The 25,543-nt window shown below is 40.6% G+C and overlaps 1 protein-coding gene across 7 annotated transcripts in view; it reads left to right on the top strand.

Moving 5' to 3' along the window:
* Nucleotides 1–25,543, top strand: part of bahd1 (bromo adjacent homology domain containing 1) — a 44,593-nt gene that overhangs the window by 16,731 nt on the left and 2,319 nt on the right. For 2 of the 7 annotated variants that reach the window (XM_064928710.1, XM_064928706.1), the window contains exons 2-6: nucleotides 16,094–17,643; nucleotides 20,746–21,107; nucleotides 22,899–23,058; nucleotides 23,443–23,522; nucleotides 25,320–25,411. In XM_064928710.1, the coding sequence (XP_064784782.1) occupies nucleotides 16,101–17,643; nucleotides 20,746–21,107; nucleotides 22,899–23,058; nucleotides 23,443–23,522; nucleotides 25,320–25,411 (2,237 nt within the window). In that variant the 5' untranslated portion in view covers nucleotides 16,094–16,100. Of the gene's footprint in view, nucleotides 1–10,396; nucleotides 10,516–10,783; nucleotides 10,943–10,970; nucleotides 11,256–16,093; nucleotides 17,644–20,745; nucleotides 21,108–22,898; nucleotides 23,059–23,442; nucleotides 23,523–25,319; nucleotides 25,412–25,543 lie in introns of those variants that run through there. The other 5 variants (XM_064928709.1, XM_064928711.1, XM_064928712.1 and 2 more) reach the window with 5 other exon arrangements.

Raw genomic sequence — 25,543 nt, 5'->3', positions numbered from 1 at the left:
AGTTAGATTCATCACACTAGCTTAACATGGTTATTTAGTTATATTCATCACACTACCTTAACATGGAGGTCTATTTAGTTAGATTCATCACACTAGCTTAACGTGGTCTATTTAGTTAATTCACCACACTACCTTAACATGGAGGTCTATGTTTAGATTATATTAATGTGGTCTATGTAGTTATATTCATCACCCTACCTTAATGTGGAGGTCTGTTTAGTTAGATTCATCACCCTGCCTTAAGTTGGAGGTCTATTTAGTTATATTCATCACACTACCTTAACATAGGTCTATTTAGTTATATTCACCACACTACCTTAACATGGAGGTCTATGTAGTTAGATTCCTCACACTACCTTAATGTGGTCTATGTAGTTATATTCATCACCCTACCTTAATGTGGAGGTCTGTTTAGTTAGATTCATCACCCTGCCTTAATGTTGAGGTCTATTTAGTTATATTCATCACACTACCTTAACATAGGTCTATTTAGTTATATTCATCACACTAGCTTAAGATGGAGGTCTATGTAGTTAGATTCATCACACTAGCTTAACATGGTCTATTTAGTTATATTCACCACACTACCTTAACATGGAGGTCTATGTAGTTAGATTCATCACACTAGCTTAACGTGGTCTATTTAGTTATATTCACCACACTACCTTAACATGGAGGTCTATGTAGTTAGATTCCTCACACTACCTTAATGTGGTCTATGTAGTTATATTCATCACCCTACCTTAATGTGGAGGTCTGTTTAGTTAGATTCATCACCCTGCCTTAATGTTGAGGTCTATTTAGTTATATTCATCACACTACCTTAACATAGGTCTATTTAGTTATATTCATCACACTAGCTTAACATGGAGGTCTATGTAGTTAGATTCATCACACTAGCTTAACATGGTCTATTTAGTTATATTCACCACACTACCTTAACGTGGAGGTCTATGTAGTTATATTCATCACCCTACCTTAATGTGGAGGTCTATTTAGTTATATTCATCACCCTACCTTAACATGGTGGTCTATTTAGTTATATTCATCACCCTACCTTAACGTGGAGGTCTATTTAGTTATATTCATCACCCTACCTTAACGTGGAGGTCTATGTAGTTATATTCATCACCCTACCTTAATGTGGAGGTCTATTTAGTTATATTCATCACCCTACCTTAACGTGGAGGTCTATGTAGTTAGATTCATCACCCTACCTTAACGTGGAGGTCTATTTAGTTCTATTCATCACCCTACCTTAACGTGGAGGTCTATGTAGTTAGATTCATCACCCTACCTTAACATGGTGGTCTATTTAGTTATATTCATCACCCTACCTTAACATGGAGGTCTATTTAGTTCTATTCATCACCCTACCTTAACATGGTGGTCTATTTAGTTATATTCATCACCCTACCTTAACGTGGAGATCTATTTAGTTATATTCATCACCCTACCTTAACGTGGAGGTCTATGTAGTTGACCAGTTTCTGCACATCCTCTGATGGCCACAATGCGCTGGTGGTTCTTGGTGATCTGCTGTTGCTGTAACATGCCTTACTCGCCATCGCCATGCGTGTCTGTTTTTCTGAATTTCCACCCCAGCCTCCACCTGTTTGGGCTATGCTTTTGTAATGGTTGAGCTTTGCTATGGCAGTGAGCTTCCCTGAATCTGCAGAGCCTAATGCCAATTTATTGCCAACCTAATCTATTGTCATTTACTTTCCAGTAAGTGGTTAAATGAATACGTGATGTTTTCTGCCTGAATTCCACTAAGTGGTCTTTTGAGCAATCAGGTCAGCTCTTTTGCCAAGAATTGACAAAATATCAGAATTGGGCTGCCTGTGTAACACAGCCAGAGCTGGATGCAGATGGGTCACATGGATGCTCAGCATCGGGGTCTGTTCCAAAGGGTGCAGCATTACAGAACGTCCAGAGAGAAATGTATTCAAATCAAATCTTGTGTAAAACCGATGTGACTAACTGGCAATGATATGACTGACTGGCAATGATATGACTGAGTAATCTATGAAGTTCTGAGCGTTTCACTGAATACACTATTGTTCTCACTGGTAGTGGCACTAAAAAGAACAGACTAAAGCCATCGTTAATTTATTTTTTTGCTTATTTATTCTCATCCCTTTTTCTTCGACCAGGCTATCAGTTTAGGGGAATGTGTTTTTATTTTTTTTATTTTAATCCATTTCCATCGTGATGATTCTCATTCACTTTTATCAATATCTGAAATAGCTTGTCAAGACCTTTTACTGTTCCTCTTAGCTCCAAGCCATACAGTAGTAAAGCACTGGCAGCTCGTTCCTATTTATTATGTTGCACTGAAAAAAAAAAAAATATATATAAATAAACGCAACATGCAACAATTTGAAAGATTTTACAGTTTGCCCACACAACACCATACAACCTGTCTGGACGGTACAGTTGAAACCGGGGTTTCATCTGTGAAGAGCACACTTCTCCAGCATGCCAGTGGCCATGGAAGGTGAGCATTTGCCGACGGAAGTTAGTTACCATGCCGAATTGCAGTCAGGTCAAGACCCTGGTGAGGACGACGAGCATGTACAGTGGTTCCTCCTTTAAAAGTTGCGGCAGACTGCGGCACACCCTGCATGCTGCTGCAGCATTCTGTGGCACGTCATTTAATTCTCAGCCATTTCTTCTGTTACTGCAAGTTATTGCTAGTTTGACCACCAGAGGGCATCTTTGAGAAGCATTTGATGGTATTCCGTATTGACATTACCAGAGAATTTAAGACCTTTTTTGTAATTACATAGTATATGGGATTGATTTTAAGAAATTTGGCTTAATTAATTAGATTAATATTATGGTGTTTCCATTCAGAGAAAAATTGTCAGTTTGTAAATTCAGGCCGTTTTGCTCTCGGAGCGCACAGTGGACTTTCGGGCCGGGGACTAGGGTTCCTTTGAGGGTTCTGGCCTTTACAACGGCAGTCAAGTACCCAAGCTAACGTTGGCTACCTACTTCCAGACACAAATGAGACAACTCTGACCATTTTACTCGGCCTAGCAGACCAGAGCGTTGGTGAGTGTAAATGTGCTGCTGGAAACAATTGAATTACATATTTTACTGACACCGGCCATATTCAACGGGTGTTGAGTGCTCGTAAAGTAATTTATTCTGCGCTCTGGTACACTCAGACGAGAGTGCTCTGAAATCCATGTAGATAGTAGGCTGGACACATTACATTTTTAACAACGTTATTTTCTGATAACTACTTCATTGCATCCACCGCGGAGCCCAGTTTCATAATATGATCATATTTTCAGCTGCTTGCCGTCATTTTGAAGTAATCGCGAAATACCTTATTTTAGTGTATTTTTCACCCTGCCATCTCCTATTAGTTCTATTGAGCACCGTGGCACCAACTCATCTTCCGAACGTTCTAATCCCAACTTATTGTTCAACGTCACAATTCCTGCTTAGCTATTGTTGGCAATGAGACCTGCTCACGTTGTTTTGTAGTTAAAACGTAAACAAATAAAATAATATTGGAGCTCTGCGGTCTTCCCATTGTTTCCAATCAGGAAAATGTGGGCATGTCTGTCTTTCGCCAAATATCTCGCGATGTGTATATTTAGATTTTTTTCAAAATCGGGTGTTGCTGGTGTGAAATGGCTAGGTAGTTAGCGGGGTGCGAGCCAATAGCGTTTCAATCGGTGGCGTCACTCACTCTGAGACCTTGAAGTAGTTGTTCCCTTTAAGGGCAACGGCATTTGTGGAGAGATGGGTAACGAGGGTCCCTGGTTTGAGCCCAGGTAAGGGAGAGGAGAGGGACGGAAGCAAAACTGTTACATGGGCACCATTTTAATCAGGAGAATCTCCTCTTTGTAATTATGTAACTCTGGGCAGCGAGCTCGTTTGTCATCGATCACTTGGCTAGAAAACGTCGAAGCTTTTATTCTTTCATTACGCAGACATAAGCACAGTTGACACCATCGAGGTGTGGATGTTTACTTTCTACACGTTGTTTTTTTCCAGTTTCGCCCGATGAACAGATTGTAGTGGTAAAATAAAAGGGATACATTTTTTATGGAATTCTAAGCATCACTCCAGTCAACAGACACAGCGTCATTAAAATAATGGACTGAAAAATAATGTCTCAGAGATTCATACCTGAACCGAACCTTTATTTGCCAAGGAAGAGTACATGATCAGTGAATATATTCATTGTACAGGCTACAATGTGGGAATCTCATGTGTGGTAATAACTACAGTACAGTACATAGGATGTGCATCCTTGGCACAATAAAGTTTATTATATTCTACTCCCAACTTATTGGCTTCATTAATGCCATTCAGACTTGAAGTTGATAAAATAAAATTGTATCTTTATTTAACTAGGCGAGTCAGTTAAGAACAAATTCTTATTTTCAATGACGGCCTAGGAACAGAACTGCCTGTTCATGGGCAGAACTACAGATTTGTACCTTGTCAGCTCGGGGATTTGAACTTGCAACCTTTCGGTTACTAGTCCAACACTCTAATCACTAGGCTACCCTGCCATCCCAATCACTATCATAGCTGAGGTTCATAGATAGGTTCTGAACTAATATTCATACCAAACGTTTTAGGGTCCATACACAGATCAGCTACATACTATAGATAGCTACACATCCATAGGCATACAGTTATTTTTATCCTCCACTACCAAGTAAGCAAGTAAATGGTTAGCTAGCTATGTTACTTCAGCTGCATTGCAAGGCGAGCTTACACAATTGTACATTCAATTTGCAGTACATGCTATAGCTAGCTAGATTCTTTACATCCACTGTTTCACAAGACGACAGCCTGGTTTCTCAAGAGTCCCTAAAACATTCAACAATACGAATTACAAATTCAATCTCCTAACACTAGCTAGCTGGCTAATATTAGCTAGTCAGATAACTTTCTAAATAGCGATTTTCGTAAAATTAACTATATGACAAAAATATGCACAAATGTTTTCTCTACATTAACTAACACATTCCGCTCAATTGTACATTTTTGCTTGACTCGTTATGACATTATTGCAACTTACAATGGGTTCCGCCATAATGTTTTGTCAGCCATCTTTGTTGAAGCACGCCACAAGGCAAGGTGGCTCGAGTCAAAATTTGTCATTGGAACCACTCGATATGATTGGTCATATAAAAACTTGGGACCCAAATGCATAATGAGTGCTCTAACTCCCCCTTGTGGTGGTCTGGAGCAATGAAGCCATGACGCTAGCTACCTCTAAGTCCCGTGGTGCAAGCTCACTTTTAAAGGAGTAGATGAGCTTCCCTGAGACAGTTTTGGATAGTTTGTGCAGAAATTATTTGTTTGTGCAAACCCACAGTTTCATCAACTGTCCGGTGGCTGGACTCAGACAATCCTGCAGGTTAAGAAGCCAGAAAGTGGAGGTCCTTGACTGATGTGGTTACACACACATCCATTATTATCTTTGCATAATCACTTTAATAACTCTACCTACATGTATATATTACCTCGAATAACCGGTGCCACCGCACATAGACTCTCTACCTGTACCCCCTGTATATAGCCTCGCTATTGTTATTTAACTGCTGTTCTTTACTTATTTGTAACTTTTTATTACTTTTTTTAGTGTATTTTTCTTAACTGCGTTTTTGGTGAAGCGAATGGATTGTACGTAAGCATTTCAGTCATTTTGACACTTGACAGTTTTTTATTTTATTTTATTGCAAGCTCCCTCAACTTGAGACATCTGTGGCATTGTGTTGTGTGACAAAAATGCACATTTTAGAGAGGCCTTTTCTTGTACCCACCACAAGGTGCACCTGTGTAATGATCATGCTCTTTAATGGGGCGGCAGGTAGCCTAGTGGTTAGAGCAAATGTTGCTGGATCGAATCCCCGAGCTGACAAGGTCGTCGTTCGGCCCTGAATGACGGTAGGTTGTCATTCATTGTAAATAAAAATTTGTTCTTAACTGACTTGCCAAGTTAAATAAAGGTTAAACATGAGCTTCTTGTTATGAGACACTTGTCAGGTGGACTAACAGGGATGTAAACACATTTTTTGAGAAATAAACTTTGAACATTTCTGGGTTCTTTTATTTCAGCTCATGAATCATGGAACCAACACCACATATGGCGTTTTATATTTTTGTTCACTATATAAATTATACATAAAAATTGTATGGTTCACTTTCTAGGTAGAGCCTGTTTCAAGGGCAGTCATTCAAAAATAATTTAAAGGGGAAGAGAAGCCCATTGATGGTTTATCTCTGCTGGTGTCACTTTCTAAAATAGACAACTCTCATGTGGTTAGAGTGTATGGATTGATTGTATTGTAGCAACCTTAACCCAACACTTAGTGATCTAGTCAAGAGGTTTGGCGTAATGGCTGAGGTGTTGAGTTGACCGTCACTGGACCGGGGATCGAGTCCCGATCGGGGGCTACACCCCGAATTCGCTTCAGTGTCGATGATGGACGGATGGACAATGAATGACCTTACTGCTGCCACCAAGTCGTTAAAGAAATCTTATGTGCAGTTATGCTTCTGCAGATCATCTAATCAAATAGATGATGTATAATTGTATCTAATTCTATGAGTGTCAAGATTATCATTGGTGATATCACAAACAGAGTTTGTGCTTAGTGATAAGAAAAAGTAACATGACAGCCCGGAGGTTATCTTTGTAATAAACTACTCTCTGAAGATGAGAACCACCTTCAGTCACAAACCGCATTTGCAGTGCTGTGATACCAGACAGCAAAAGCCTTTTTAAACACATAATAAAGACTCCAAGGGCATTGAAGTTGCATCCACTGATGGTGCAACATAGTCATGCCTGAATTAAGTTAATCCCAGCGTGGAATATTTCATAAATCACATGCAAAGCTGTCGGTTCTTAAACTTGCTCTAATGTTGAGGATAACGTATTTCATATGGCCACGCTACAATCTTCAAACACATCAGCCACTACCTGGAATCAAGCCAAATGCCACAGCTGTGAAATGTACTGGTCTGTTTCGAGGGGAAACGGCCACTGAAACCAACCAACGTCAGCTGTTGGTGGATCCACAGCTGCAATAGATTTGAAGGGCTCCCAGGATTCTCTCTTATCACACTTGAGTATTTACAGGGTGAGGGACAGTAACTCCTGTTTTAGGAGTCAGACGCTGTCACCCCGAGGGGTTTTGTATGTCTCTTATCTTTCACTGAAAAGCACAGAGCACATGGCATAAAGTGTCCTTCAAAGTGACAGATGAATTAAATTGGGCATTGAGGTCCATTGTTCCTGATGGTTTTTGAGAGGCATGTCAACCTTTTATATACTGGTGTAGAAAAGCTGTCAACTAAGGGCCAGGTTGGAACTAAAAAATGTCCACGTGAGTTGATGTGATGAGATCTAAAATGCTGACCGCAAGTAGACTCCCAATCACTCACTCTCTCACTCTCACTCTCACTCTCACTCTCACTCACACACACACTGGTTAGTTTCAAGTTTCCACACACACACACACACACACACACACACACACACACACACACACACACACACACACACACACAACACAGTAGTTAGTTTCAAGTCTCCTCTCACTTGCTCACTCTCTCAGCTCCATATGTCACTGTCCCTGGCATCTTGCCCTGCTCTTTGAAGCTGAGCTGAAGCTAACTAGACTTCCTGTGTCATCTCCTATCTGAACAGAAGTTGTGAACTGTCATCTACAAATCTGTGCACACGAATGTGTACAAATGAATGTTCACATTTGCTGCCTGTTGAGTTCATGGCAAGCATCAAACAGTTTGAAGTTTGTGTACGTCTTCTGTACATTCAAGCATTCAACACCTGACATGCTGCGCCAATATTAATGGTAAATAACTTTTGATGTAGTAACTACACTACCGTACTTTATTAACTGATTTTGAAGCTTTTGTAAACTTTTCAAATTGGTGTCATTTGTATCTCTCTCTATCCTGCTTTATAGTGATCATGAAAGTTGTTTCAAAGCAGTGGTGGAAAAAGTACTACATTGTCACACTTGAGTAAAAGTAAAGATACCATAATAGAAAATGACTCAAGTGAAAGTGAAAGTCACCCAGTAAAATACTACTTGAGTAAAAGTATTTGGTTTTAAATATACTTAAGTATCAAAAGTAAAAGTAATGAATAATAAACAATTCCTTCTATCAAGCAAACCAGACGTCACAATTTATTTATTTTTTTACCGGTACATTAATTTTTTAATTTTTTTTACGGATAGCCAGGGTTACACTCCACAATTCAGACTTTGTTTACAAACAAAAGCATTTGTGTTTAGTGAGTCCGCCAGATCAAAGGCAGTAGGGATGATAAGTAATGTTCTCCTGATAAGTGTGTGAATTGGATAATTTTCCTGTTCTGCTAAGCATTCAAAATGTAACGAGTACTTTTGGTTGTCAGGGAAAAATTTATGGAATAAAAAGTACATAATTCACTTTAGGAATGGAGTGAAGTAAAAGTAGTCAAACATATTAATAGGAAAGTACAGATACCCCCAAAAACTACTTAAGTAGTACATCATTAAAGTATTTTTATTTAAGTACTTTACACCACTGTTTCAAAGGGATGCTAAATTTAAAAAAAAAATTCTCATGGCACCTGGTTTGCATTCATTAATGCACGTAATGGAAAAGGTTTTTCAACAGAAAAAAAAAATGAAAGTTTCTTATTGGAATGATCTATGTTGATTTGTAGACCCTCGCGGTTTCAGTCCATTTTCTTCCGTGTGGAGCTTGAAAGAGTAACTGACTGTACCTGTTCCGCATGTGTTTCTCTGTTTCTCATTAAGAAAAACTTAATTTCAGTCTTGGGGATGCGGTTCGATGTAGCAGTTACTGATGTTTGTCCCCCATTAGACACCATAGTAACAAGGCCAGTATCACTTCCTCAAAATTGTCAGAATGAATCAAAGTTAACTCAAGAAATCTGAAAATCATTCAGACATGTTTTTGCCGAGGAGGTTTTCAGTGGTGTAAAGTACTTAAGTAAAAAATACTTTAAAATACTACTTACAGTAAATAGTTTTTTTGGGGTAAATGTACTTTACTTTACTATTCATTTTTTTGTTGTACATCTTTTACTTGTCCGCAACATTCCAAAAGAAAATAATGTACTTTTTACTCCATAAATTTCCCCTGACAACCAAAAGTAGTCATTACATTTCGAATGCTTAGCAGGACAGGAAAATGGTCAAATTCTCACACTTTTAAAGAGACCATCCCTACTGCATCTGATCTGGTGGACTCACTAAACACAAATACTTAATTTGTAAATTATGTCAGAGTGTTGGAGTGTGTCCCTGGCAATCTGTAAAATTAAAATAAATTATGCCATCTGGTTTGCGTAATATAAGGAATGTGAAATTATTTAGACTTTTACTTTTGATAATGAAGTATATTTCAAACCAAATTATTTTAGACTCTTTTAACCCTCAAGTAAGTCCTGACGAACTCGCTGAATTTATGAACAAAATGATCCTATTTACACTTTGTAGTCAATTTTGACACTAGAATAAATGTCACACATAGGCCACTTAGTATCAGTTGTTTATTTCCTTCAGTTGCGCTTTAATGAACAGGTATGACTCATTTGAAGATAGGAGGAATATGTTTTTTGTTCATATTCACTCATTCAGAATAGGGGAATTGGTGCATGATATTGTCCAATTAAAACTAGAGTCAGAATGAATCTATACTGTCATTAAAAATCATTGCACAAAGACATTAACGTTGGTTCCACTCAGAAAGGAAAGACTTAGGTGTTAAATGTCATGCTAAGTGAGGGGAAAGTGCTCAGAATGCAATTTAGCTGCTGATTCAGTGTAGGGGGTCAAGCTCTCTGCTGTCTGCCTACTGTATTTAGCAGTTTTCATACTCCATTAAATCAGACAGGAGGCCTGTTACAGCTGTTTATCATACACTACAAATGTAATATTGATGAGACCAATTATGATTTACCTCAATAAGTGTGATTTTTGACATGATGCCAACATTTTACTAAAATTACCATAAAGTTGTCTCAGCCTAATTATTAGCTCAACATTATACAATTTACTTGAAGTGCGAAAATTTATCAGAGTTTGCGTGGCAACCCAAACACCTAATTCCGGGCAAACGCTCGGCCACGCCCACGGACGTCAGATCCCGATTTATTGTGGGAAAGAAACTGAAACTGAGTACCTCCCCGTCTATTTCTGGAATGCAAACGCATTCTAACCGTTCTGATTGATCCCAGAAACCGATGGGTTGGGCTAGATCCAGAATAATTCATTGTCTTTGATACTCTGATTGGTTAGAGATGATCCAATCGCTGATTTACTTTGTATTGTACAACACCCCTTCATTTTGACTTCACCACAAACGACTTCAATGATGGCAGTCTCAGACTGAAGCGTGCAGCGAAGATGGAGCAGTGAAAGAATTAACTTCCGAGTCCTCAGGCAAACATCAGAGAGCCTTTATGTTTAGAATAGCTATGGTTGAGAAGTAAGCTATAATAACCTAGGGGATGTTCAAAATGTTATTCAAAGCAATAGGAGCAAAAGAGGCATGGATTTCATATAGGTTTAATTAGGCCTATACTTCCATTGCTGGATATTGATTTGAAATGTATTTCACCGTTTTATTGTTTTGATAGGTGGACATTGGATAGCCTGAACTGAATTTGTTCCATCCCATGGAGGAAATAGACTTTGATTGGACAACCTAGATTTCAAAGACTCGCAATAACGTCGTTGTCATTGGTTTACATTTAGTTTGGAGATTTTCCGATTGGGGTTGATTCAATGAAGACTTTGTAACAAAGTTTCCGCTTGATATTGATTTTCTCATAGTTCAGGGCGCCGCAGTGTCGTGAAGCAGGTTTGATTCATGCAGCAAGTTTTAATTGTCGAAGACAACTTGATCGTTGAAGGTAGGTTAGAGAGATATTGCAATTACTGGCAGTTCATTTTGACCTCGGTAAACTTCGATAATAGGAATCTTTTGAGAAAATCGTAGCTCTTATTAACGATATTTTACTCGATGTCCCAGCGCAACAGCAGTCTCTTAATGCAGCGCATGGATATTGTCTCCAGCATGCTACTTCGGAAGTAGGTCACCGTTTTACCACGTCTCTATTGGGCGCTCGTTTTTTTCTAAATTACACCTCGACTCTGGTCATAATTTATAAAAGGTGTAATCTGAATTAAGAGTGGACTCAAACCGATCTTCCATCGGGACCGAAGGTAAAATTGCATAGCGCATATACGTCATATTTAATGTAAATGCTAATTGAGTGAGTGACGATGTAATAACATGCTTATAACCGCTTTACTACGCTTAGTCAGTGACCATAGTCATTCCTCGCCTGCATCCACCGGAACCCCTACTTCTGATATTATACCACAGCCTGTCATCACGTTAGAATATCCCATGTCGATGGCCGAACTCAATAATTCAGAACAGATTCTGGCAATGCATTATCAATCTCATAATTTGGGTTTCTGGGCAGACCATAATGACCGCCTATAATATGAAATATTCGATTAGTAGTAATGAACACCCATATTAGTTATTAGTTAATCATAATGTGTGTTTCCGATCTAGTGGTTGTATAGCCTCGTGCTCATCATGGTGATAAATACATCTGATAAACCCGGACGGTGATAATACGGAACGTGATGATATGGATTCCATTGATATAACGCCCTGTGGGAACTGCACTTGTAGCGCAAGGTCGCTTCCCTCAACATATCCATGGTATTTGGCCTCTCTCTCTCACTCTCAGTATTATTTGAGTTTAGGGCATGTTTTGTGGGTTACACGATGATACCTTTAGGTTATTAGGCTATTCCATATCCAGCAGTAGGCTATTTGTCACAATCTACTTGCAATGTGTTGGTCACTCATTGTGGCAAATATTTCTCCAACACCAACTTTTGGTGTGATTGAAAGTAAAATAATAAAAAAAGAAAGAGGAAATATTATTTAGATGCTATAGGCCTAGCATAGAAATATGTTTCTTATTCAGAGTTTGACCCTTTTCTCAATATAGCGTGTCTGTTTTCTACAATGTGCGTCAGTTACACTTGATCCGTTGCATAGCCTTCTGTCGTATCCCAATGAAGCAACTTGATTTGATATCCATAGACAGAAACTCAATGTGTGTCTCCTTCTGTTCTCTCGTTATCTGTAAATTAAATTAGTCTTTCTCATGTATTACATTTCACGGTCCACAGGAAATAATGTCCAACCAAATTGTGGGATGTTTGGAAGTGCAAGGCTAAAAATGTTTATTTTTATTTTTTAGAATCAAGTCGACTTACCGTTATTGTGGTTGTCATTTAAAACGTATGTCTGCTATAGAATAGGAAAATACGGAAGAAAGAACAACCAATCTTGTATAGAGTTGGCTTAATTTTTAGAAGAACAATTACATTTTGATTTGGTTATGCTATTAATACTTGTGGGGGATTATTCTCTTAAACACATTTTAGTATTGATTTGTAAATTAAATGATCATAAACTTTAAAAAACAATATTACCAAAACCACCGGCATCTGTTTTTAAGTTTTTCTTCCTCTTCTAGTCTTATGTCTTATCTAATTCTAATCTTGACTCAGTAGTGGGTTTGAAAAGGTCGCTATTTGTTTCTGAAAGATTGGAGGAAACCAGTGAAAGGATATTGTGAAGATAAAAAGGACCAGACCTGTGTTCAGTTCAGTTTCGTTCAAATACTATGCTTGATTGAGCCTGCTTGGCACAATTAACTCAATGGAATAGTTCCAAAAGTGCAAACCCCACTTATCTGACATTCCAAAGCTCGTACTTGAGAGAACCCAGATCTGTAAGCCACTTGTGTTGGATAGTAATCATGCATATGGGGCGGCAGGGAGCCGCCAGAGGTTAGAGCGTTGGGCCAGTAACCGAAAGGTTGCTGGATCGAATCCCTGAGCTGACAAGAAAAAAATCTGTCGTTCCGCCCCTGAACAAGGTAGTTAACCCACTTATAAGAATGTGTCCTTGAACGATAAAGATGAAATAAAATTACAAAAAAATAAAAATGAGACAGAGACATGTCTCTCCTGTTCTCTTCTAACTGATCTGTGGGAATAACAGAACTACATCAATAGGAAGGCAGACTGGGTTCCTGTAAGGTAGGGATGTTTACGTCTTGGATGTGTGAATAAAACCTCCTCCATTCATGTCATAAGAATTTCCTACTGCCTCATGATATCAAACAAATGAATTGGGGGGGTGACTAGTTAGTTTACAGTTATGGGTGTTTTCCTGCATTGATTTCAGGGGTAGTAGTCACACCAACATTTGAATGGTTGCAAATTGATTTTATGATATCTGGGGTTGAAAACGCCAATATGATTTTAACGCCAATACCGATTTATTGGAGGACCAAAAAGGCCGATACCGATTAATCGGACGACTTTTGTATTTTCTTTATTTATTTTTAATTAATTTGTAATAATGACAATTTCAACCATACTGATTGAACACTTATTTTAATTTAATACATCAATAAAAATCTATTTAGCCTCAAATAGATAATGAAACATAATGAAACATGTTAAATTTGGTTTAAATAATGCAAAAACAAAGTGTTGGAGAATAAAGTAAAAGTGCAATATGTGCCATGTAAAAAAAGCTCATGTTTAAGTTCCTTGTTCAGGACATGAGAACATATGATGGTTCCTTTTAACATGAGACTTCAATATTCCAAGGTAAGAGGTTTTAGGTTGTAGTTAATATAGTATTTATAAGACTATTTCTCTTTATACCATTTGTATTTCATATACCTTTGACTATTGGATGTTCTTATAGGCACTTTAGTTAGTTACCCATGCAAAGCAAGGGGAACAACCACTCCAAGTCTCAGAGCGAGTGACATTTGAAATGCTATTAGCGTGCACCCCGCTAACTAGCTAGCCATTTCCCATCGGTTACACCAGCCTAATCTCGGGAGTTGATAGGCTTGAAGTCATAAACAGTGCAATGCTTGAAGCACAAGGAAGAGCTGCTGGCAAAATGCACTAAAGTGCTGTTTGAATGAATGCTTGCTGCTGCATACCACCACTCAGTCAGACTGCTCTCTCAAATATCAAATCATAGACTTAATTATAACATTAATAACACACAGAAATGTGAGCCTTTGGTCATTAATATGGTAGAATCTGAAAACTATCATCTCGAAAACAAAACATTTATTATTTCAGTGAAATATGGAACCCTTCCGTATTTTATCTAACGGGTGGCATCCCTAAGTCTATATATTCCTGTGACATTGCACAACCTTCAATGTTATGTCATAATTACGTAAAATTCTGGCAAAATAGTTCGCAACGAGCCAGGCTGCCCATACTGTTGTGTATATACCCTGAATCTGCGTGCAATGAACGCAAGAAAACTGACACAATTTCACCTGGTTAATATTGCCTCATAACCTGGATTTCTTTTAGCTAAATATGCAGGTTTAAAAATATATACTTCTGTGTATTGATTTTAAGAAAGGCATTGGTGTTTATGGTTAGGTACACAGTCGTGCAACGATTGTGCTTTTTTTCGCAAATGTGCTTTTGTTAAATCATCCCCTTGCGTTGCATCGATTATATGCAACGCAGGACACGCTAGATAAACTAGTAATATCATCGACCATGTGTAGTTAACTAGTGATTATGATTGATTGATTTGTTTTTCATAAGATAAGTGTAATGCTAGCTAGCAACTTACCTTGGCTTCTTACTGCATTCGCGTAACAGGCAGTCTCCTAGTGGAGTGCAATGAGAGGCAAGTGGTTAGAGCGTTGGACTAGTTAACTGTAAGGTTGCAAGATTGAATCCTGGAGCTGACAAGGTACAAATCTGTGGTTCTGCCCTGAATAAGGCAGTTAACCCACCGTTCCTCGGCCGTCATTGAAAATAATGTGTTCTTAACTGACTTGTCTAGTTAAATAAAGGTGTAAAAAAATATATATTTAAATACCGATTTCCGATTGTTGTGAACTTGAAATCGGCCCTAATTAATCGGCCATTCCGATTAATCGGTCGACCTCTAGTTCATAGTATGATAGAAGATTAAGTGCCGTAAGAGAAAGCAAGTCATCATAAGGCTTCAAAAGACTATGGGTCATTTCAGGTTTTAGGATTTGTTTCAGTGCAGCCAGTATTAGAAAAAACAACTTCTATCCGGGAGTCTTTGATATGAATGGCCACTGTGGAAAGTGGCAATTTTCCTATTTGTGAATGACAATCCACTCTTCAACATTATGACTAGAGTGTGATTGTATTTCCTGAGAGCTAAACGTTTATTGCAATTTATTCTGTGAGGATGTAGATAAAGTAGAATCTGAAGCTTGTTTGATGAGTCACTTGGATCTGCACAATAGGTTAAAGGGCAAGATTTTGCTTTCCTGGAAATAAGATTGCGTGTGTGTGTTGGGTAATTCCTACATCAATATGATCCTATGTCAGTCAGCAGCAGTATCTTTCTGACCTTATCGCTTTTTGAAACCCATATCCTCTCTGTACTATTCGTTTCTACTACAGGCTTCTCTTCACCTGGCTTGCAAGCCTCTTCCGTTTTCCTCCAAACATAATGATGGTCATTATGGCCAAACAGTTTTATTTTTGCTTCATCAGACCAGAGGACTTTTCTTCAAATAGTACGATTTAATAAAACAAAACCGAGACGCTTGGAAGGCCATTACATTTCTTGACAATTATAAATCTAGTGGTCAAAACAGGGGTTTGAAACGGCGTGTAAAGAGCGTACGGTTACGACAGTATCAACACTCGGCACTGCCTGTATCAAGTTTATTTGTAAAAAAAAACCAGGATCCTTCTGACCATTATCAATTCAAAGTGTTTATGACAAGTCAATATGTACATTCAGTTGCAAAATATGTGGTCAACCACATCAGTGTTTCAGCAGATAAAATATAGCTGTTTTTTATGGGCGTAATATAAACTGTATTGAGACAAACTTTCTTTTTGTGCATTCATCCATTGTCATGTCGGTTTTTGCAACAAAAAAAACTCTCCCCATGTATTGATTTCTTGGTCTCCTTCCCCAGGGTCTGTATGAAGGGATGTGATGACCCATGCAGATACCGCCCCAGTGTCTCCTGGGAGCAGGTAGGTCTTCCACATGCAGAGGCCATGGTGGGGGGAGCCCGGCCAAAACTAAAAAGAGGGAGGCCCAAGGAGGTAAAGAGAGGCAGTGTGAAGGAGAACAATGAACTGTGGGAAGAGGAGGAGGGCAGGAAGCTGGATCTGTGCGAGGGGGACAGCCTCGACTGTCGAGTCCTTCTCACTCGTCTGGAGTCGAGCGGTGATGAGGACAAGGAGAGCTGCTTGGAAGCTCCAATAGAGACCAAAGAAGAAGGGAGCCATAGCCTGGTGCGTGGAAGGACCAAGCCCTGCAAGTCTAGACAAAAGACCTGCAAAGCCTTTCGGCTAGCGCCGGAACCAAACAATCAATCAAAAGTGTTATGCACATTACCTGTCGTGGAACCTCGCAAACGGAGGCTGGCCTCTCTCAACGCGGAGGCTGTGAATAGTCTGCTCTTATACAGAGAACATCTGCAAGGGTCCAGACTCGTAAATAAGCTACATTCCAATGGGAATCTGGCAAAGGATACAATCATTTTGGGCCATAACACCCCAAGTGGTCCTAAGGTGGCAAAATCAGACATTTGTGGAACTGGAAGTTCCAAAACATACCAAAAGACTATGAAGATGGAGGATGTGGGTCTGCTGAGTCTGTATGGTCCCACCCCTCGGCGTCAGGCCAGCCTCAATGCTGCTGCTTTGCTCAAGATCACCAGCACTTCCTTCAAAGCCAAACACCGGGGGGCCAAGGCCAACTGCAACCAGCTGAGTGGGGTAGTGAGGATCAAGCTAAAGAAACAGCATCATCATGAAATCCATCACAGGCAATCCCAGTTCCAGCCACAGCTGGTTCAGAAATGCTGTAATCTCTGTAAAAGGGAATACTTCCACCCAGAACCACAGTGGGGGGGGACTACAGGGGGGAATGGCTCCATCAGATCTGACTTCCAGTGTGGATCCTTCCTTGGCTACCCGATGAAGTCTGTGGAGGAGCCAGTCCAGACCCAGGCGACTCCTTCTTTATGCTGCTGCTCCCAAGAAAGGTTGGGGGAGTACTGCCACCGACTGGCCCTGTTCCTTGGCCAAAAGAGCTTCGGTGACAACGAACTTGAGGAGCATTCGCTCTCCAAGGGCCGCCTCCTCTCTCCCTGTTCCCTTACCCACCCACATGCCCTGACCATAGGCCCCCACCCTTACCAATGTTTCTCAGGCTATTATGTCCACTTTGCCCACCACAAGACCTCCTCTACCCTCATGACCTCCATGAGCTCCAGCCCCATGCCCTACCCGCCCTCTTCTGGGGCCTCCATCACGTTGTGTCCTGGTGGGGTCCAGAGTCCCAAGCTGCTGTCCCCGACCGGCTCCCACCCCTCAGGAATCTCCCACCCGGTCTACTGCTATGGAGAAGCCTGCAGAATCAGTCGCTACACCTACAGATCAGTAACAACCCTCGCCAGCAGGGGGTGCTGCTATAATGCAGGTTGCTCCAGCTGCAGCTATAACACCAAGTTGGGTAAGAGAAGGCAGAAATGCCTATAGATATGTAGTAATAATGATGTGAATGGGTCATGATGATTGCAGAGTGTTAACTGCATATTTGAGATGGCTTAGTGACCTTTTTTAGTCAATCAGTCAAATCAGCTACAATCTGCTGAGAAAATGTTCATGTTTTTACCTTTTTTAGAATACAGAAAATCAGAAATGTCACAGGTGAGGCAAGAATCTAAAGTTTTCAAGAAAGTTGTTCATTTGTGTTCTAGGATTAGGTGTTCTAGGGTTAGGATTAGGTGTTCTAGGATTAGGATTAGGTGTTCTAGGGTTAGGATTAGGTGTTCTAGGTTTAGGATTAGGTGTTCTAGGGTTAGGATTATGAGTTCTAGGGATTCATTCAGTGGGATCTAAAAGCCCAGTGGGGTTTAAATCTACAGTCCTGAGCTGAACTTTGTTTCTTTATCCCTGCCCGCCACTCGAGCCATTAGTTGCGTGAGTAGGTCCAATGAGTATTCACCACAGATTGTGTAAATAGAATGTACTGTAATTACTCGTCTGGAGATGCCAAGCTGTGCTCTCTGATCAACCAAACACCATTTACTCCCAGTGGTCATATATACACCACCGTTCAAAAGTTTGTGGTCACTTAGAAATGTCCTTGTTTTTGAAAGAGAAGCACATTTTTTGTCCATTCAAATAACATAACATTAATCAGAAATACAGTGTAGACATTGTTAATGTTGTAAATGACTATTGTAGCTGGAAACGGCAGATTGTTTTGATGGAATATCTACATAGGCGTACAGAGGCCCATTATCAGCAACCATCACTCCTGTGTTCCAATGGCACATTGTGTTAGCTAATCCAAGTTTATAATTTTAAAAGGCTAATTGATCATTAGAAAACCCTTTTGTAATTATGTTAGCACAGCTGAAAACTGTTGTCCTGATTAAAGAAGCAATAAAACTGGCCTTCTTTAGACTAGTTGAGTATCTGGAGCATCAGCATTTGTGGGTTCGATTACAGGCTCAAAATGGCCAATTAACTGTCTTCTGAAACTCATCAGTCTATTCTTGTTCTGAGAAATGAAGGCTATTCCATGCGAGAAATTGCCAAGAAACTGATGATCTCGTACAACGCTGTGTACGACTCCCTTCACAGAACATCGCATTCTGTATCTAACCAGAATAGAAAGAAAAGTGGGAGGCCCCAGCGTACAACTGAGCAAGAGGACAAGTACATTAGAGTGTCTAGTTTGAGAAACAGACGCCTCACAAATCCTCAGCTGGCAGCTTCATTAAATAGTACTCGCAAAGCACCAGACTCAACGTCAACAGTGAAGAGGCAACTCTGGGATGCTGGCCTTCTAGGCAGAGTTCCTCTGTCCAGTGTCTGTGTTCTTTTGCCCATCTTAATCTTTTATTTTTATTGGCCAGTCTGAGATATGGCTTTTTCTTTGCAACTCTGCCTAGAAGGCCAGCATCCCGGAGTCGGCTCTTCACTGCTGGCGTTGACTGGTGTTTTGCAGGTACATGTGGAATCATTTCAGCCTGTCTTGTGTGTACAGTATCGAGCTCTGCTATAAAGCTTAACAAACCATATATATATATGTGTTTGTTAAGCTTTATAGCAGAGCTCGATACTGTACACACAAGACAGGCTGAAATGATTCCACATGTCCTTTCAGCCAGGTGTCCCATAGCCCCTTTACAGTACTTGAGTCACTGCCTCCGGAGCAGTGGATGACGACAGAACAGGGCCACTCTTACTGAGGGAATTTGTTCTCAGCTGGTCTGTGGTCAGATCGTATTTGTCGGGGACCACAGCAGCACTCATGACTTCATTTAAGTATGCTGATTACAGATCAATATGGCGTGTCGTTGGCTAGCCCGCTCAGAGGCGCTATTAGCCGAGGTAAATTGGTATTTGACAATGTCTTGTTGCCTCTGTTGAGCTGCCTGCTTTGATGTGACACAGAAATGGACCCTTTTCCCCAGAGAAGTGATGGAGACTTCTGTTTTAATTTCCTACTAACCACAAGCTATCCGATTGCGAGAGTCTATTATAATGTGACATTTGTTGTATCGTCCTAGCTGGCCTTAATGTTCAGGTGAACCTGCACTACACTAGTGTGGTGGGTTGATTCCTTTGGGGTTTTCAAAGACTCCACACACACTCCTACATTACATTACAGCGTCTCCACTACCATTGTGTACAGAGCCAATCATGCATCAGCTGATGGAATCCTAGATTTCCAGGAACAAACAGTAGTGGTAAATGAGTGCTGACTGAGATGATGGGAGGCAAGTAACATAAATGCTATAATAAAAAATGTAAAAAATATATATATATACAAGTAGAATATTTGCATAATAGGTGGCTAAACGCTATTCACTAAAAAAACATCTCTCCACTGCATCACTATTACAGTATCATAATTATTCCATTATTCCAGAAGGTTCAGTTGTGTCAAGTCGGATAACAGAATGATTTGAACATATAGACAGCAACATTAACACATAATGGATACAAATGCTGACAAGGTATATACAAGATAAAAATGGAAGTCACAGCCATCCGTTTTCATTTCAAAGCCGTACTGATGCTTGTACAAAACTTGTAGCAGCTCTGTTGGTTCGCGTCCTGAAGGCAGTGCTGCATATTGGCTGTTCAGTGGATGTGTAACATCAAATATGATTTTATTACCCCTTTTTACTTGTGTACTCTTTGTAAATGTCTCAGAGAGCTTTTTGCTTGTACAGATAGATGTATGTTCCCTCCCCCTGATCACTCTCAATATCCTTAGCCAGCTCTCTGATTCCACACTGCCTGTCTGGGGGACCATCAGGCCACAACAAATGGCTATCTCTGCTACTCTGATGTGGCCAGCCCTGTGGCCATCCCTGTGGCCATCCCCGTGGCCAGCCCTGTGGCCAGCCCCATGGTTCAAAGCTACAATTAAGACAGAGGATACAGATCGTGTTCTTATCTCTACTGCACACAGCGTCAGTGGCACTGAAACAGAGTGTCCCCATGGCAGGAAAGGAGAGGATGAATGTGAAGTAAGATGTGAGTTTAAGAGACTGATTACTCCAGTATCTGACTGTTCCACTTTTCCTCACAGAAGACTACTCCTCGCCTTTGGAGGACCACAACCCCCCCTCTGTCCCAGTTTCCCCCACACAAGGCTGCCTTGCCACCGCCAGTGCTCCCCCAGCCGGCCAATCAGTGCCCCACCTCCAGAACCCTCTATTGGACCCCAGCCAACCGAGGATTACGCTGCAAGTGACCCGGGAGTGTCCTCAGCGTGCAAAACCACCCAGCAGCTCTCGGTCTGGGGTATGTGGTGACTCCCATATTCGAGACGAGCATCAGCTGGGGCCTGCCGCCAGCGGAGCTGCCAAGCAGCAGAGGATCACCCGTCGCCGGGCAACCAATGGCTGGCTGCCCGTGGGCGTGGCCTTCGAGAAGGAGGTTTTCACTGTGGTATGTGTCGCTCTGTGTTAAGAGATACTGGTTGTGCCTTGCAAGATTACTAGCTGAGGCTACAGAATATTAGAATTTCCTCTAAAGGAAAACTTTGTCTGTATGTATGGTATTATTACCATCCACTCTTACTTCTGTGCTAAAAACAATGCTAATAACCGGGTGATTAGCATGTGCTAATAACAGTTCCAATAACCGGGTGATTAGCATGTGCTAATAACAGTTCCAATAACTGCGTGATTAGCATGTGCTAACAATACTGTTAATAACAAGGTGGTTACCATGTGCTAACAATACTGTTAATAACAAGGTGGTTACCATGTGCTAACAATACTGTTAATAACAAGGTGGTTACCATGTGCTAACAATACTGTTAATAACAAGGTGGTTACCAGGTGCTAACAATACTGTTAATAACAAGGTGGTTACCATGTGCTAACAATACTGTTAATAACAAGGTGGTTACCATGTGCTAACAATACTGTTAATAACCAGGTGGTTACCATGTGCTAACAATACTGTTAATAACCAGGTGGTTACCATGTGCTAACAATACTGTTAATAACAAGGTGGTTACCATGTGCTAACAATACTGTTAATAACCAGGTGGTTACCATGTGCTAACAATACTGTTAACCTCTAGCGTCGAGCAATCCCGAATCCGGGAGCGTAATCATAGCCTCAAGCTCATTACCATAACGCAATGTTTCTTATTCATGAAAATCGCAAATGAAATGAAATAAATATATTGAAACACAAGCTTATCCTTTTGTTAACAACACTGTCATCTCAGATTTTCAAAATATGCTTTTCAACCAAAGCTACACAAGCATTTGTGTAAGAGTATTGATAGCCTAGCATAGCATTAAGCCTAGCATTCAGCAGGCAACATTTTCACAAAAACAAGAAAAGCATTCAAATAAAATAATTTACCTTTGAAGAACTTCGGATGTTTTCAATGACGAGACTATTAGTTAGATAGCAAATGTTCATTTTTTCCAAAAAGATTATTTGTGTAGACGAAATAGCTTCGTTTTGTTCATCACGTTTGGCTAAGAAAAATACCGTAAAATGCAGTCACTTACAACGCCAAACTTTTTTCCAAATTAGCTCCATAATATCGACAGAAACATGGCAAACGTTGTTTCGAATCAATCCTCAAGGTGTTTTTCACATATCTATTCGATAATCTATCAGTGGTGGCAGTTGGCTTGTCATCAGAAGCAAACGGAAAAATACTGCAGCTGGAGATTGCGCAATAATTGCAACGGAGGACACCAAGCGACCACCTGGTAGATGTAGTCTCTTATGGTCAATCTTCCAATGATATCCCTACAAATACGTCACAATGCTGCAGACACCTTGGGGAAAACGTGGAAAATGTAAGCTGACTCCTAGCTCCTCCACAGCCATATAAGGAGTCATTGCCATGAGGCGGTTTCAAAAAATGCGGCACTTCCTGATTGGATTTTTTATCGGGGTTTTTTCTGTAACATCAGTTCTGTGGCACACACAGACAATATCTTTGCAGTTTTGGAAACGTCAGTGTTTTCTTTCCAAAGCTGTCAATTATATGCATAGTAGAGCATCTTTTCGTGACAAAATATCTTGTTTAAAACTGGAACGTTTTTCATCCAAAAAACTAAAATAGCGCCCCCTATATCCAAGAAGTTAATAACCAGGTGGTTAGCATGTGCTAACAATACTGTTAATAACCAGGTGGTTACCATGTGCTAACAACAATGCTAATACTATGTGCCATCAACAATGACATATTGACTATGTTTCCAGGGAGAAGAGACGACAGTGTTGCGCAAATGTTTCGAAGGAGTACAGCGGGACGGCGAGGTCATTCGGGTTCGAGACACAGTCCTGCTGCGCTCCGGTACCAGGAAGAAGTCTCTGCCCTACATAGCCAAAATCTCAGCCCTGTGGATGGACCCCGAATCAGGTGAAGTTCTGCCTCTTTCACACATAGCTAAACTGATACAAATGGATGATATAAAACTATAGGCCTGTTTAAAAAAAAATTCTTCAAATAGTGTTGGTTTTGTTTTAAATACTTGGTTGGCACTCAAGTGAGCTTGCCTGGCACAGACGGTGTGCCAGGCAACTGATGGCCAGGTTTTGTACTTTTTCATACTACTCCATCTGGCATTCCAGTCAGCAATCAAATGCTCTGTCTGCCGCAAACTTTTGCCCAGCCCAGTTCACAGAATGTGACAAAAAAAGTTTAAATGATTATGAATGGGCTCCCTACACCACATCAAATGTTCAATTCGACTTTGGTAATCCTCTTCTCACTCTGAAAATGGCACTGTTTGTGTGTCCTCAGGAGAGATGATGATGAGCCTGTTTTGGTTCTACCGCCCAGAACACACACAGGGAGGACGAAATCCCAGTTCACACTGTGAGGTGAGTTCTCCTGAAAGCCCAGTTCACACTGTGAGGTGAGTTCTCCTGAAAGCCCAGTTCACACTGTGAGGTGAGTTCTCCTGAAAGCCCAGTTCACACTGTGAGGTGAGTTCTCCTGAAAGCCCAGTTCACACTGTGAGGTGAGTTCTCCTGAAAGCCCAGTTCACACTGTGAGGTGAGTTCTCCTGAAGGCCCAGTTCACACTGTGAGGTGAGTTCTCCTGAAAGCCCAGTTCACACTGTGAGGTGAGTTCTCCTGAAGGCCCAGTTCACACTGTGAGGTGAGTTCTCCTGAAAGCCCAGTTCACACTGTGAGGTGAGTTCTCCTGAAAGCCCAGTTCACACTGTGAGGTGAGTTCTCCTGAAGGCCCAGTTCACACTGTGAGGTGAGTTCTCCTGAAAGCCCAGTTCACACTGTGAGGTGAGTTCTCCTGAAAGCCCAGTTCACACTGTGAGGTGAGTTCTCCTGAAAGCCCAGTTCACACTGTGAGGTGAGTTCTCCTGAAGGCCCAGTTCACACTGTGAGGTGAGTTCTCCTGAAAGCCCAGTTCACACTGTGAGGTGAGTTCTCCTGAAAGCCCAGTTCACACTGTGAGGTGAGTTCTCCTGAAAGCCCAGTTCACACTGTGAGGTGAGTTCTCCTGAAAGCCCAGTTCACACTGTGAGGTGAGTTCTCCTGAAGGCCCAGTTCACACTGTGAGGTGAGTTCTCCTGAAAGCCCAGTTCACACTGTGGATGCCATCTACAATGTTTGTTCAGACTCAGCCTGGGAAAAGAGATGGCAAACACATTGTTTCCATTTAATTATGTATTTCCTGGAGAAATAGGCTGTACAGGCTTCCCATTGTCAATATCCCCCAGGAACAAACACTCTTTGTTCACCCTGGCTATGAATAATAAAAAGCAGCCTTATTCACAATGCTCTGTGAGAGAGAGTTGGGGCGTGTTCAGTAGGGAGAAAACGTTTTGAAACCGGGAGGCACTAGCTGAACTCGTCCAATGGAAAAAAATGATTTTCATTGGGGTTGTAAAATGTTTTACTACAGTGTGCTCTGCTGAATACCCTGGGCTTTGAGAAGACCAAAGCTACTGCTCTGCTTTACGGAAGTCTCTGAAATGATAACCAGCTAGGATTAAATCAAAACTTAGACTGCACCATTTTTGAATTCCCAATGCAAGGGTGATTTCCTGATGAAGAAGTTGAGAAGGGCTATGCAGACTTTTCTGTGTGCAAACTGATATTTTAGAATTGGTTGAGGGTTTGGCTAGTCAGTTTGCACATCAGAAAAGTCTGTATAGATCTTCCCACGTGGGTCTTTATGATGATAATGTCAGACACGTAATTAAGGGATCGTTCAGAAATTACATATTTTGATATATGTAAATACAGTATGTTCAATATGCTGAACTATCTCTTTACGCTGCTGCTTTTCTCTGTTTACTATCTATGGATAGTCACTCTAACTCTACCTACATGTACAAATTACCTCGACTAACCGGTGCCCCCGCACTTTGACTCTGTACTGGTATCCACTGTATATAGTCTCGCTACTGTTATTTTACTGCTATTCTTTAATTATTTTTTACTTTTATCTATTTTTTACTTAACACTTATTTTTTCTTAAAACTGCATTGTTGGTTTTTAAGGGCTTGTAAGTAAGAATTTCACTGTTGTATTCAGTATTTCACTGTAAGGTCTACACCTGTTGTATTCAGCGCATGTGACAAACAACATTTGATTTGTTTTGGTTCATGAGATTCAGTTTTCTCTCCTCTTGTCACCCAACTTCATTTCCAGAATGAAATTTTTGCATCTCGGCATCAGGATGAAAACAGTGTGGCCTGCATTGAAGACAAGTGCTACGTGTTGACGTTAGCACAGTACTGTAGGTAAGGTCTGTTCATCTCTGATGGGAGATGGAGTGTGAGAATGAATAGTATGTGAGAGACACAAGACGTTGAGTGGGATTCTATTACATTTTATTTGTTGCATTGCATTTGTTCACTTATTTGCGCAGTCTT

Source organism: Oncorhynchus masou, chromosome 21, assembly GCF_036934945.1.
Source record: "Oncorhynchus masou masou isolate Uvic2021 chromosome 21, UVic_Omas_1.1, whole genome shotgun sequence".
NCBI lineage: Eukaryota > Metazoa > Chordata > Actinopteri > Salmoniformes > Salmonidae > Oncorhynchus > Oncorhynchus masou.
This window is presented reverse-complemented; position numbering and strand designations above follow the sequence as displayed.